The sequence below is a fragment of the Lithobates pipiens genome, unplaced genomic scaffold (assembly GCF_037356315.1).
Source record: "Lithobates pipiens isolate NorthernLeopardFrog02 unplaced genomic scaffold, aLitPip1_a1.2 Scaffold_18, whole genome shotgun sequence".
In the NCBI taxonomy this organism is placed as follows: domain Eukaryota; kingdom Metazoa; phylum Chordata; class Amphibia; order Anura; family Ranidae; genus Lithobates; species Lithobates pipiens.
In genome coordinates, this window is record NW_027507758.1 from 380,460,117 (window position 1) to 380,473,125 (window position 13,009).

At 38.3% G+C, this 13,009-nt stretch overlaps 1 protein-coding gene across 2 annotated transcripts in view; it reads left to right on the forward strand.

Annotated features, from left to right (window-relative positions):
- MYOM2 (myomesin 2) overlaps positions 1-13,009 on the forward strand; it is a 235,516-nt gene that overhangs the window by 186,074 nt on the left and 36,433 nt on the right. For both annotated transcript variants that reach the window (XM_077487771.1, XM_077487772.1), the window contains 7 exons: positions 640-818; positions 1,971-2,085; positions 2,409-2,565; positions 2,657-2,763; positions 3,049-3,093; positions 8,683-8,819; positions 12,598-12,742. In XM_077487771.1, the coding sequence (XP_077343897.1) occupies positions 640-818; positions 1,971-2,085; positions 2,409-2,565; positions 2,657-2,763; positions 3,049-3,093; positions 8,683-8,819; positions 12,598-12,742 (885 nt within the window). The remainder of the gene's footprint in view (positions 1-639; positions 819-1,970; positions 2,086-2,408; positions 2,566-2,656; positions 2,764-3,048; positions 3,094-8,682; positions 8,820-12,597; positions 12,743-13,009) is intronic.

A 13,009-nucleotide genomic window follows, 5' to 3' on the forward strand; every position in this document is an offset into this window, starting at 1 on the left:
CCACATTGACAAACTAAGGAAAACATCAATTGCAAAGTGAAAATTCCCTGTCTAAGTGAATAGCCTAAATGCCTTTAGCAAATCGGGACACTTCTGTCCAAAACTGCAATTTGTGCATAAATTGTGAACATGACTAAATTAAGAGCTACATCCCACAGAAGAGTTAAGCAACAGAAGATATAAATATTTAATGATATGCACATCATTATGTTATATGAGGTATTACACATAGTTTTAGCACAATGCATGTGCTTCTAGAAGGCTTTGCAATGTGAGCTATGAGATAATAGAATTCCTTCACCTATGTGTTATTACCAGGTACTTGAGAACCACCTTGTGACATGGTACACTGGGGAAGGAGTCCCATGCTCACCCATATCTGGTAGTGTAGGACTGTGTAGCCAATGGGACCACCATTGAAGTAAACCCATTGATATACCTTGCATTGGTAAATCACCCCGCTCATGGGCCTATTTCTCTCTCTAATTACTGATGGTAAAAAGATAGGTGACATATCTATAACAGAACTGGCCTTGGACTTCACTTAAGATGATGTATTGTGACAATGCCCCAAAAATTCAATTTTATCAGCAGTAGAGAGACAAATTCAAATGTTGCATTGTTTTCTTATTATTATAGGGCCAGCATATGATCTTACATTCTGTGAGGTCAGAAACACTTCTCTTGTGATTCTTTGGAAAGAACCAATATATTCAGGAAGCAGCCCTGTTGCAGGCTATTTTGTAGATTACAAAGAAGTGAATGCAGAAGAGTGGACACGAGTGAACCAGACTGCAACAGCAAACCGCTACCTAAAGGTACACCTGATAGACAGTTCCAGTATATACTGGGCCATCATATGTTGAAAACATATTTGGTTTTTCTAAACCATTTGTGTCCATGTTAGTAGTTTAATGGCAGATTTTTTTGGTTGATTTACTAAAGGAAAATACTGTATACTGTGCATCCCAGACCTTGGTAAACGAAGTAAAGGTTCACTTTGCAAAGAATACTTAATCACATGCAAAGAAAAAAAAAATAGCATATATGCACATAATTGGATGATAAAAATCAGCAGAGTTTCTCCTAATTTCAGAGCTTCCCTTCAGATCTAGAGCAAATACTCTTGAAGTATAATTGCCTCTTTGTCTTAAAGCCCCATACACACTATCAGATTATCTGCTGAGTTTTTCCTTCAGATTTACCAAAACCATGTAGTAGAAGGGCCTGCCTGATTGCGTACACATTGAAACTCCTAAGGTTTGTCCTCATATTATATGGTTTTGGTAAATCTGAAGGAAAAAGTCAGCAGATAATCTGATAGTGTGTATGGGGCTTTAATCTGCATTGGTCAGTCAATATTCCTAGACCTAATCCAGACACGGCACAAACAAGCTATCTCTTGTTTATTGCATACTATGATCTATACATAAAAAATATAAGCATTTATATGGCCTTGCATTTGTTCAGTGTGTTGTTGTTACAAGCTATGTAGAATTTTGGGAAGCTTAGTAAAGTAATACATTTAAGGCCTGATTCTGTAATGTGTTTTTACTAAGAACTGGAGTTTTTTTCTCTTTGGGCTTATACTTTTTAGTTCCACATACTCCAGCTGGGCTATAATGACTAGATAGTAAAAATGAGCTATTTAGAGCGTTTTAGGCTGCTAAAGAATATCATGAAAGATGTTGACAACTATCCCTAGCTTCCATGCTTGTATATGCACTTCTAATCCCCCCCCCCCCACGTGCACACACACACACTAACTCATCAGTTAACCAAGCATATACTATAGGCCTTACTTCAGCTTTCAGGTGGGATATGATGACTTACAAAAGGGTTGATAGGTAACACTGGCTCATTCAACATTGTTTGATGTCTTTTGAAGAAATAGAAGAGTAAATTTAAGTTTTTAAAACTTTCCTAGATTTGTTCTTTAATTAAAATATTCATTTTATGATGATGTCCAGGTCAAAGAACTGGAAGAAGGAAAAACATATGTTTTCCAAATCCGAGCTGTTAACGCTTCAGGAGTTGGTAGACCATCTGATATCTCAGAGCCAATATTTGTCCATGCAAGACCAGGTATGTGTGTTTCAAGATCTAAAAGAAGCAAACTCAATGCAACACCAAATAATAAAATGTCATATTGTTGTATGCATATCATTGAATGGAAGTGTACATAGCTTTAGTTAAATTAAGAGCAAACAACTTTCTTTCTTTCTAATTTGCAGACTTTACAAAATGACCTGTACCTCCATTAAGACAGATCTACTATTATAACTCTTTGTTAAAAAAAAAAAATATGAACTGAGTTTAGGACCACCTGTCTTTTCTGTTCTTGATTGATACTTTTTGTTGCTATAACTGTTTTGGGATCACTGGCTGTCATATTTCTTTTGCACTAGGTGTCCAGGAGATCACTGCTGGTGTGGATGAAGAAGGGAGTATTTACCTTTCATACAATTGCTCTGAAATCTCTGAAGCATCTCAGTTTTCCTGGTGCAAATCTTATGAAGAAATTAGTGATGACCAAAAATTCAAAACTGAAACCATTGAAGAAAAGTATGTCTTTAATCCTCATCAAATTGTGCCCTGAATGTAATCATCATACATAGGGAATATGTTATTAATCTTGCTCTTCTTTTATTTTCAGTTCCAAACTCTACTTTAAAAACCCAGACAAGGATGATTTGGGTACATACTCAGTGGCAGTTAGTGATACTGATGGCATATCATCAAGCTTTGTGCTGGATGCTGATGGTGAGAGCATTGTCTTTTGACAGTATGACCAAATCTAAATTTAACTCTATCCTATGGTAATTGTGATAGTGATAATGTATACTATTATACATCAATAGTATATTAATGCAACATACTGTAACGTAAAGCTGGAAACATTTTATAAAATACAATGTATAAAATAAATAAATAAATAAACTCGCATTTGCTTGTAAATATTTCCTAAATAATATGATATAAGATATAATAATGTTTAAGATATGGTAATTAATTATGAATGTAAACAATTTATTTTTTTTGTTCTAGAACTTGAACGCCTGATGGCTCTAAGCCATGAAATCAGAAATCCAAGTAAGTAGAACTCCTTTTTTATTTCTGGTATAATGTCTTAGTTTGGTGTGATGAAATGTCAGGACAAGTAATGAGAAAATCTTTTCTTGGGTTCAGTTTGAGGGCATCCATAAATTATGTGAACCCCATTGAATGGGAGTCAGTGGGTCAACAAGGGAGCAATTTTTAATAGTAAATTCACCCAATTTTTAAGACAAGGGACCTGGATACTATATACTATGCAAAAAAAAGCAAGAATTACCTTTCAGCAGGGAGTAGCTCTTTTTATAAGGCTGAAAGGGGAAGGGCAACATTAAAAACACAAAATTCCTTTAAAAAACCCAGCTCACTCACCCCAAAAACCCAGCCCCCCCCCCCCCCCAAAGCTCTAAGTTAAATTATCCACCTGGATACTCTGTAATGGCTTACGAAAATACTCTGTGTTGATAAAATTGTAGTTAAATGTACACACTATTTAAATGTGAAAACAAGTACCACATAACAATCAATTTGTGATATTATAACAATAATGTTAACATGAAGTCCACACAGCTTTTAATCATAAACAGTCCTCCTGAAGTTGAACTTCCACCATAAAAGACCAAGAATACTCTGTGAACTAAGAACTTTATGTTAAATTTTCCTATATAGGGTTTTTATTTTAAGGTTTTGCTTAACACCTAATAGTTTTAAATATGAAAGTGTTTGAGTGGACTTTGTACCTATTCCTTTTAGTGGACAATGTTTTTTTTTTTTTAAACATCTATTTTCATTTACATTGTATTTATTTCCATTTTAGTATATACTTTATCAATATGGATACGGAATTAGGGTGTTTGTATGTTTGTTTGTTTTTTAATTGTAATTTTTTGAAATTAAAAGGATAACAGTTATACACAATTAAAGGTATGTAGTTGAACATTGGGATTTGCATACAATACAAATGGTAAATGAAAGAGAAAAGAAAAAGAGAAAAAAAGAAAAATGAATCAGTACAGTCATCGCACTACCAGTACAGCAGAGACTTGCATGACAGGTCATAGTTCGCTATAAAAACATATGTCGAAAGAGGTGGCAAGTTAGGGCATTGCTGTCATGTAAAAGAGTGTCTAGCAGATAGGCACACAGATTCAGGTATTTAACATATCATTGGAGGGCATGGAGTAGGAGCCAGGATTAAGTTCAGAATGGTCCCATAGATCCCAAATTTTAGAATACTGTGGGAGGGTATCATGGACTATTGTAGTGAGACATTCCATTTGGCAAATTTGTTCCACTCCCTGTAGGATTTGAGAAAGAGCGGGTGGTGTAGAAGAAAGCCACCGCAAGGGGATGGCCCTTTTAGCCACAAGTAAAATAAAAGTAGTGAGTTTTTGGGCATATTTGGAAAGTCCAGGGATCAGCAGGCTCAGTAAAAAATGCATAGGGTCCAATGGGAGGGAGATATTGAACAGATCTTGGATGAAGGTCTGAATCATCAACCAAAATGAGAGTATCAAAGGGCATTCCCCAAAAATGTGGAAGTGGGAGCCTATGTCTCCCTGGCATCTGCAAAAACACCCTAGGGGTCTTAGGGTCATATTTGTGTATAATTTCAGGTGTTTTATATCAGAAAAGTAGCATCTTATAGGCTGTCTCTTTCTGTTCCACACATTGCGATGACCTGGGGATGGCTTCCCAGATTCTCTGCCATTGCGGAAGTGGTATGGGACGTTTTAACACCTGGGACCATTTCCATATATAAGAGTGGGATGTGTCGGTAACAGGCGTAGAGTCATGGAGGAATCTATAAATGTTGGTAATCAAATGGGTCTGATATGGTCCCTGAGCACATAAAAGTTCAAATGGAGTCAAATGGAGTTGGTTTGTCAAGACTCAGAGTGGGGGATTTAGAGGCAAAATATTGTCTAATTTGCAAATATGAGTGGAATAGCTGTTTGGGGATCTGGTGTTGTTTTTGCAATTCTGCAAATGATAGAAGCGCTCTGGTAAGGGGGTGTACCATATTGTGAAATTGGAATATACCTGCTTGGGTCCACGGGAGCATCCTGTCATATGCTAAGCTTTCACGGATATCTGGGTTGAACAGTATGTTTATCAATGGAGGACATGGAGAAGCAAGGGGGAATTGTCACAAGCATTTCTTCCATATGTCAAGAGAGAATAGCATTGGAGCCAGGCATATGTTTCTATGTTGACACATGGAAGATTATAGATCTGTCCAAATCATGGCACAAATGTGTACCGGTTTAGTGATACTCATCTCAATCTCTGCCCAGATAGTAGGAGCCTTCCTGGATGACCAGGTAATAATTGTTTTGAGATGTGTAGCGAAGTAGTATTTAATCAGGTCTGGGGCTCCCAGTCCGCCCTGCCCCCTGGGGGCCAGCATTACCGAGCTTGCAGTCCTATGGGTCTTGTAGTGCCAGATAAAGTTAAAGAGGGATTCCACCTAAAAAAAAATATTAAAAGCCAGCAGCTATAAATACTACAGCTGCTGACTTTTAATAAATGGACACTCACCTGTCCCGGGTTCCAGCGATGCCGGCAGCCGAGGCCGATCGATCGCTCGGCGCTCGGCTGCTGCCATCACCATTCTAGGTGAGGGAATCAGGAAGTGAAGCGAATTAGCTTCACTTCCCGGTTCCCTACTGCGCATGCGCGAGTCGCGCAGCGCAATAGGAATTCTCTGCGCTGTCACTGGGACCCGTGTGTGTCCCAGCAGACAGCGCGGCAGGGCACGAAATGACATAGACTCCCACGGGAGTCTATGCCCGGAAGTGGGTGTAAATACCGGTCTTTGACAGGTATCTCCACCCCCCTCCCCCCTGTAAGGTGGCAATTGTGACACCGGAGGGGGGGAGGGTTCCGATCAGCAGAAGTTCCACTTTAGGGTGGAACCCCGCTTTAAGAAAGGTTCTTTGCATGGCCTTTAGTTGTGGCATTGGGATGGGAATCGGGAGTGTGTCAAAGAGGTAAAGGAGTCTTGGCATTACAGACATCTTTAGAACATTGATGCAACCTAAAAGGGAGATAGGATAGGAATCCCATTGCTTTAGAAGTCTATCAATGTCTCGAAAGAGTGGGGGGTAATTAGCTTGATATAGAGTCGAATATGAGGGGGTTATATTAACTCCAAAATACCCGAGAGAGTCTGTGCACCAATGAAAGGAGTAGTTGTTTTGGAGTATGGTAAGATCTGGGAGTTGGATATGTAGAGGTAGGGCTTCTGTTTTACTTGTGTTCATTTTGTATCCGGATATAGAGCTGAAATCTTTCAGCAGGGATATAAGATTGGGAAGAGAGATGTGAGGTTTAGACAGGGTTAGGAGGATATCGTCCGCAAATAGGGACAGTTTGCATTCCCCTTGGTGCAATCGGACTCCCCCAATATCAGGGTGCAAACGGATAGCCTCCGCCAAGGGTTCCAGACAGAGGATGAAGAGGAGGAGTGACAGAGGACATCCCTGTCTGGTTCCGTTACTTAGCGAAAAGGGTCATGACAAATAAGAAGCTAACTGAACCTGGGAGAGGGACATAAATAAAGGGCCTTGAGAGCTGTTGTGAAGGGACCAGTAAAACCATTATTGGAGAGGGTGGTGAACATATATGGCCAACTGAGCCAGTCAAAGGCCTTTTGTGCAAGGCTCAAGGCTTAAGATTAAAGCTGGGTGGGAGGTCTTGTTTAACAGGTCTATGAGGTCTATAGTACGCCTCGTGTTATCTCCTGCATTATTAGTTTGTACAAAGCCGAAAGCTGAAAATCGAAAGCTGAAAAAAACGCTTGCCAATGCCTACAACAGTGCCGATCAGTACCCACAACAGTGCCAATAAGTGCCCCATCAGTAATGCCTGTCAGTGCCCCATCAATGTGCCACTTAGTAAAGCCTGTCAGCAGCTCCTCATCAGTGCTGCCCATCCAGTGCCACATATCAGTGCTCATCACTGTCACCAATCAGTGCCATCAGTGCCGCCTATCAGTGCCGTCAGTGCTGCCTATCAGTGCCAATCAGTTTTTTTTGTAAATTGTCGGTCTTTTTTCATTTATAGCACAAAAATGCAAACCCCCAGAGGTGATAAAATACCCCCAAAAGAAAGCTCTACTTGTGGGAAGAAAATTATTAAAATGTAGTTTTGGTACAGTGTTGCATGACTGTGCAATTGTTATTCAAAGTGCAACAGCGCTGAAAGATAAAAATGACTGTAAAATATGGTGGTGCATACTACTATAGGAAATAGTTAAATAAAAGTAAATGAGGCAATATTTAACACCCTTATCCTTACATGTCTTTAACCACTTCAATACAGAGCACTTTCATCCCCTTCCTGCCAAGGCCAATTTTCAGCTTTCAGCGCTGTCGCACTTTGATTGACAATTGCGTGGTCATGCAACACTGTACCCAAATGAAATTTTTATAAATTTTTTCCCACAAATAGAGATTTTTTTTAGTGGTATTTGATCACCTCTGTGTTTTTTATTTCTTGCGCTATAAACAAAAGAAGAGTGACAAGTTTAAAAAAAAACAATATTTTTACTTTTTCTATAATAAATATCCAAATTTTTTTTTAAAACAAATTTTTTCCTCACTTTAGGCTGATACGTATTCTTTTACATATTTCTGGTAAAAAATATCACAAAATAAGCATATATTGATTGGTTTGCGCAAAAGTTATAGTGTCTACAAAATAGTGGATATATTAATAGCATTTTTATTATTATTTTATTTTTACTAATAATGGCGGCAATCTGCAGTTTTTATTGTGACTGCGATATTACGGTGTACACATCGGACACTTTTGACACATTTTTGGGACCATTCACATTTATACAATGATCCGTGCTATAAAAATGCATTGATTACTGTATAAATGTGACTGGCAATGAAGGGGTTAACACTAGGGGCGATCGAGGGGTTAATTATGTTCCTAGGAAGTGATTCTAACTGTAGGGGGAGGGGACTCACAAGGGGAGGAGACCGATCGGTGTTCCTCTGTACAAGGAACACACCATTGGTCTCCTCTCCTCTGACAGGACATGGATCTCTGTGTTCACACACACAAATTCACGGTCCTGCTCTGTTACTGGGGAATTCGCGAGTGCCCAGCAGACATCTCAGCTGCCGGCCATACACATTGGGTCCTCAGTGACGCGGCAGGTGCATGCCCCCTGGGGGGCCGGGAAGGCAATCACATCATATGACGTCTGCACCGTCGGGCGGGCAGCAAGTGGTTAAGAATGTCTGTTGTAGGGTTTCTCTTCTTTATAACAGAATCTTTCTACTGGGAGCCCTGGCAATATTGGGTTTATTCTACTCATAAGTGAAACATATTCATGCCACAAATATAGATATTGCACCCCATATCTATCACATTTAGTCCCATATGCTACATGTTGGCACCAAAGTTATTTGCATATAGCTGTGTGTGCTTATCTCATGGGAGAGGGTCATTATATGCCATTACAGTGATTGAAAATGTCTGATCTAAAAACTACACTGTTATAGAGAGTCTACCCCTTTTTTGTCTTCATGTCATGATATGCATAGATGCCATTGTGTATGGAATGCAGTTCAAAATGTATGAACAAGCACAACTTGTTTTCTCTTTTAGCTATTCCTCTTAAGTCAGAACTGGCTTATGAAATATTGGAAAAAGGCCGGGTACGCTTCTGGATTGAATCCCAACACCTCTCTGCAGAAACGAACTACCGGTTTGTTGTGAATGATGTTGAGATTAAAAACAGTGAGGTGCGTATCCTTCGTTATCCCTGCTGATATCACTTTAATAGACTTTCAATTTACCACTGTAAAATATGCTGTTTTTCTGCACAAATCTTACTTCCTCTTAATATCGTAGCTTATTGCTATGGAATGGGCTATGGGTCCCTTAAGAAGAATTACACCAATTGCTTTCAGAATTATCTGATGACTCACAACACAGTTGCAAAGTACCGTAATCAAATGAACCCAGTTTTCCAAAATCCGATGTCTTCTTACAATATAAACAGTTAATGTACAGCAGTATCGGCAAAGGATTATTGTAATATTTTCTTTGCCAAAAGGAAGTGTGCAGGTATTTGGATATTGATCTGTATAATAAGCTGCAGCTAATATTGATCTGTTACATAATCTCTAAATATATTTGTGTTTTCCCCTAAGGAGTAGATATGATTATTGTTTTCTTTCCCCTAAAGCAATGTCTCTTTTTTTTTGTAACACATTGTGAATTTCTTGCATACAGTGCTTTGGTTGGAAAGGTTGATTTGTTGTGCAGAGGATATAATACTTTGAGTTCTTATAAATGCATCATTAATTAGATCAGTTCCGCAAACTTATTGGCATAACAAAGCTCTCTAAATAAAGATAGCCTGCTCATTGTAAACTAATAAGGATGGCGAGTACTTTGCCGCATCCATCTGAAGACCTACCATACAAAATTATTATACAGTATTAGAATGCATTGGAAAATGTTTTATGGGGTATTATTTAGAGATGAATGAGTTCATTAATCCTTGTCACAATCCATTAAATAAAGAATCACAATGCCATATTTTTAAAGCTTTGAAACAACATTGTGAATATGGGCCAAAACAAATGTACAAATCAGTTTGGAAATAAAGCATTCTCTAACCAGTTACATTTGCTTTACCATGCTTGAGTGCTATTGCCATGTCAATTTAGAGTCATTATGAAAGCCCACTGCTAAAATGGCTACTGGAAGCATTACACAAATCATTTATGACTATAAGGCAAATTAAAGCATACAGACAAGGTGCGCTGTGTTAAGAGTTATGGGACAAACACAAATATTGATAGATAAAGGCTATGTTATATGACTGAGAACATCCACAGTGAATCCTACTGGGTAACCAAAAGATAGTAATGACTAGTTTCTAATCATTTCTTTATCACATTAATTCAAATCCAGGAGAGATATGTTTCCTTTTCAACGTGCTTGCTAATAATGCTAACTTTATGAATCAATTAATGCTGTGCACTGCATGCAATCATTGTAGTTGTGTTGGTATGCAACACTGCTCAGTTTGACATCTCCTAAATGGAGAATAGTTAGTAGCCATCTATAAAGATTCTTAAATTCTTCATTATGATATAAGCATTAAAACTATACAGGAGGTCTAAGACAAAAACTCAAACAGAATTGTAAGTATATTATATAATACAATTTTTCCTACAGTATATATGATAAGTATTTTTGATAGACTGGTATGTGGGTTAAGTTCACAGAATGCTTCTTAAAGTGGAAGTAAACTCCCCTATCGTTTTCAGCCAAGGAAGCTGCCATCTTTGCCTTTGTTTAATCTTCAACTGCTATGGTGCTGCACATGTGATTCGTTATGACACCAGCCATTGGATGGTTTGATAGTTTGGCTGAGAGCACAGCCAATGTGCAGTTAGCATTCCCGGCATGCCTTTTTTTTTAACTGTTTAAATCCATGGGTTTACTTCCACTTTAAATTTATTGTGATTCTTCTAGAAGATGATAACTCTGTTTATCCATACATTTTGTTCACTGTACACCCAAAAAAACAAGTTTTGAGTTTGGAAAGACGCTGATCTTAGCAAGTCTGGTATCAGTATACTGTTTGTCAATGCTTGATTAATGTGCTGTCTAAAAATAACACCAAAATATAGAACAGCAAGATCAAGGGAAAGAAAATGTTATAACATAAAATTCCCAAATATGACCACTAAATGCTATAATGATAGAAATAATGTTTTTTTTCTTATATGTGGTTTATGACATATATAGACACAGACACTGAAATTATTTCAGAGATTCGTTCTCTGGCTTCCTACAAGATATATAGGGCTAAGTGCCCTTTCAAACACACCAAAATTGTTATTAGATATGCCAGAACATACAGATAGAACATATCCTCTCATACACAGTGCCTTGAGAAAGTATTCTTACCCCTTGAAATTGTCCACATTTTGTCATGTTACCACCAAAACGTAAATGTTGTGAAGTGGAGAGAAAATTATGAATGGTTTTCAAATATTTTTTTACAAATAAATATCTAAAAAGTGTGTTGTGCATATGTATTCGGCCGTCTTTACTCTTATACCCCTAACTAAAATCTAGTGCAACCAATTGCCTTCAGAAGTCATCTAATTAGTAAATAGAGTCCACCTGTGTGTCATTTAATCTCAGTGTAAATACAGCTGTTTTGTGTAGCCCTCAGAGGTTTTCTAGAAAACATTAGTGAACAAACAGCATCATGGAGGACAAGGAACACACCAGACAGATCAGGGATAAGGTTGTGGAGAATTCCAAAGCAGGGTTAGCTTATAAAAAACAATATCCTAAGCTTTGAACGTCTCACAGAGCACTGTTCAATCGATCATCCCAAAATGGAAAGAGTATGGCACAGCTGCAAACCTACCAAGACATGGCCATCTACTTAAACTGCCAGACAAGGAGAGCATTCATCAGAGCAGCAGCCAAAAAGCCGATGGTAACTCTGGAGGAGCAGCAAAGATCCACAGCTCAGGTGGAGGTATCTGTTTACAGGGCAACTATTAGTTATGCACTCCACAAATCTGGCCTTTATAGAGGATTGGCAAGAAGAAAGCAATTGTTGAAAGAAAGCCATAAGAAGTCCCATTTGCAGTTTGCAAGAAGCCATGTGAGAGACACAGCAAGCACGTAGAGGAAGGTGCTCTGGTCAGATGAGGCCTAAAAGTAAAACACTATGTGTGGCAGAAAACTAGCACTGCACATCACCCTGAACACACCAAGAAACATGGTGGTGGTAGCATCATGTTGTGGGGATGCTTTCTTCAGCAGGGACAGGGAAGCTGGTCAGAATTGATGGGAAGATGGATGGAGCCAAATACAGGGCGGAGGTTCACTTTCCAGCAGGAAAACTACCCTAAACATACTGCAAGAGCTAAAATGGAATGGTTTAGAACCATGCATGTTCATGTGTTAGAATGGCCCAGTCAAAGTCCAGACCTAAATCCAATTGAGAATCTGTGGCAAGACTTGAAAAATGCTGTTCACAGACACTCGCCATCCAATCTGACAGAGCTTGAGCTATGTTGCAAAGAAGAATGGGCAAAAATTTGACTCTCTAAATGTGCAAAGCTGGTGGAGACATCCCCAAAAAGGCTTGCAGCTGTAATTGCAGCAAAAGGTGGCTCTACAAAGTATTGACTCAGGGGTACATGCCACACTTTTCACATATTTATTTGTAAAAAAATTATGAAAAACATTCATCATTTCCCTTCCACTTCACAATTATGTGCCACTTTATGTTGGTCTATCACATAAAATCCCAATAAAATAAATTTACGTTTTTGGTTGTAACATGACAAAATGTAGACAATTTCAAGGGGTATGAATACTTTTTCAAGGCACTGTATGTCTGGTGATCTTTCAGACAAATCAGTATGATCCTACTTGATATATTCTAGTGACTGAAATTTACAAGGTAACATTTTATGATTGTATTCTAAATTGAAATGTGAATAGTCACACTGTGTTCTGCATCTTATTTTATAGAGCCATTGTATAAAATTCGATAAGTCTGCTGGAATTATTGAGATGGTCATGGACAGATTTACAGTTGAAAATGAGGGCACATACACTATACAAATTCAGGATGGAAAAGCCAAGAACCAGTCTTCATTAGTTCTCATTGGAGATGGTATGGTTAACTATATAAATGTAAATGAAACTGTAGAATTACATGAAAGACTAGTCATCATTTTGGAGTTGATTATAAGCATAAAAACAGTTAAAGAGGCTCTTCACTCTAGAAAAAACAATTAAAAGTTAGCAGCTAAAATCCTCTAGCTGATGACTTTTAATAACAGCACACTAACCTGTACAGAGATCCAGCACTATCCTCACTTGGACTAGTCCTTCACTAGCCTTCAGGTTCCCGGTGCTAGCATCTTAAGTATGGGCAGCC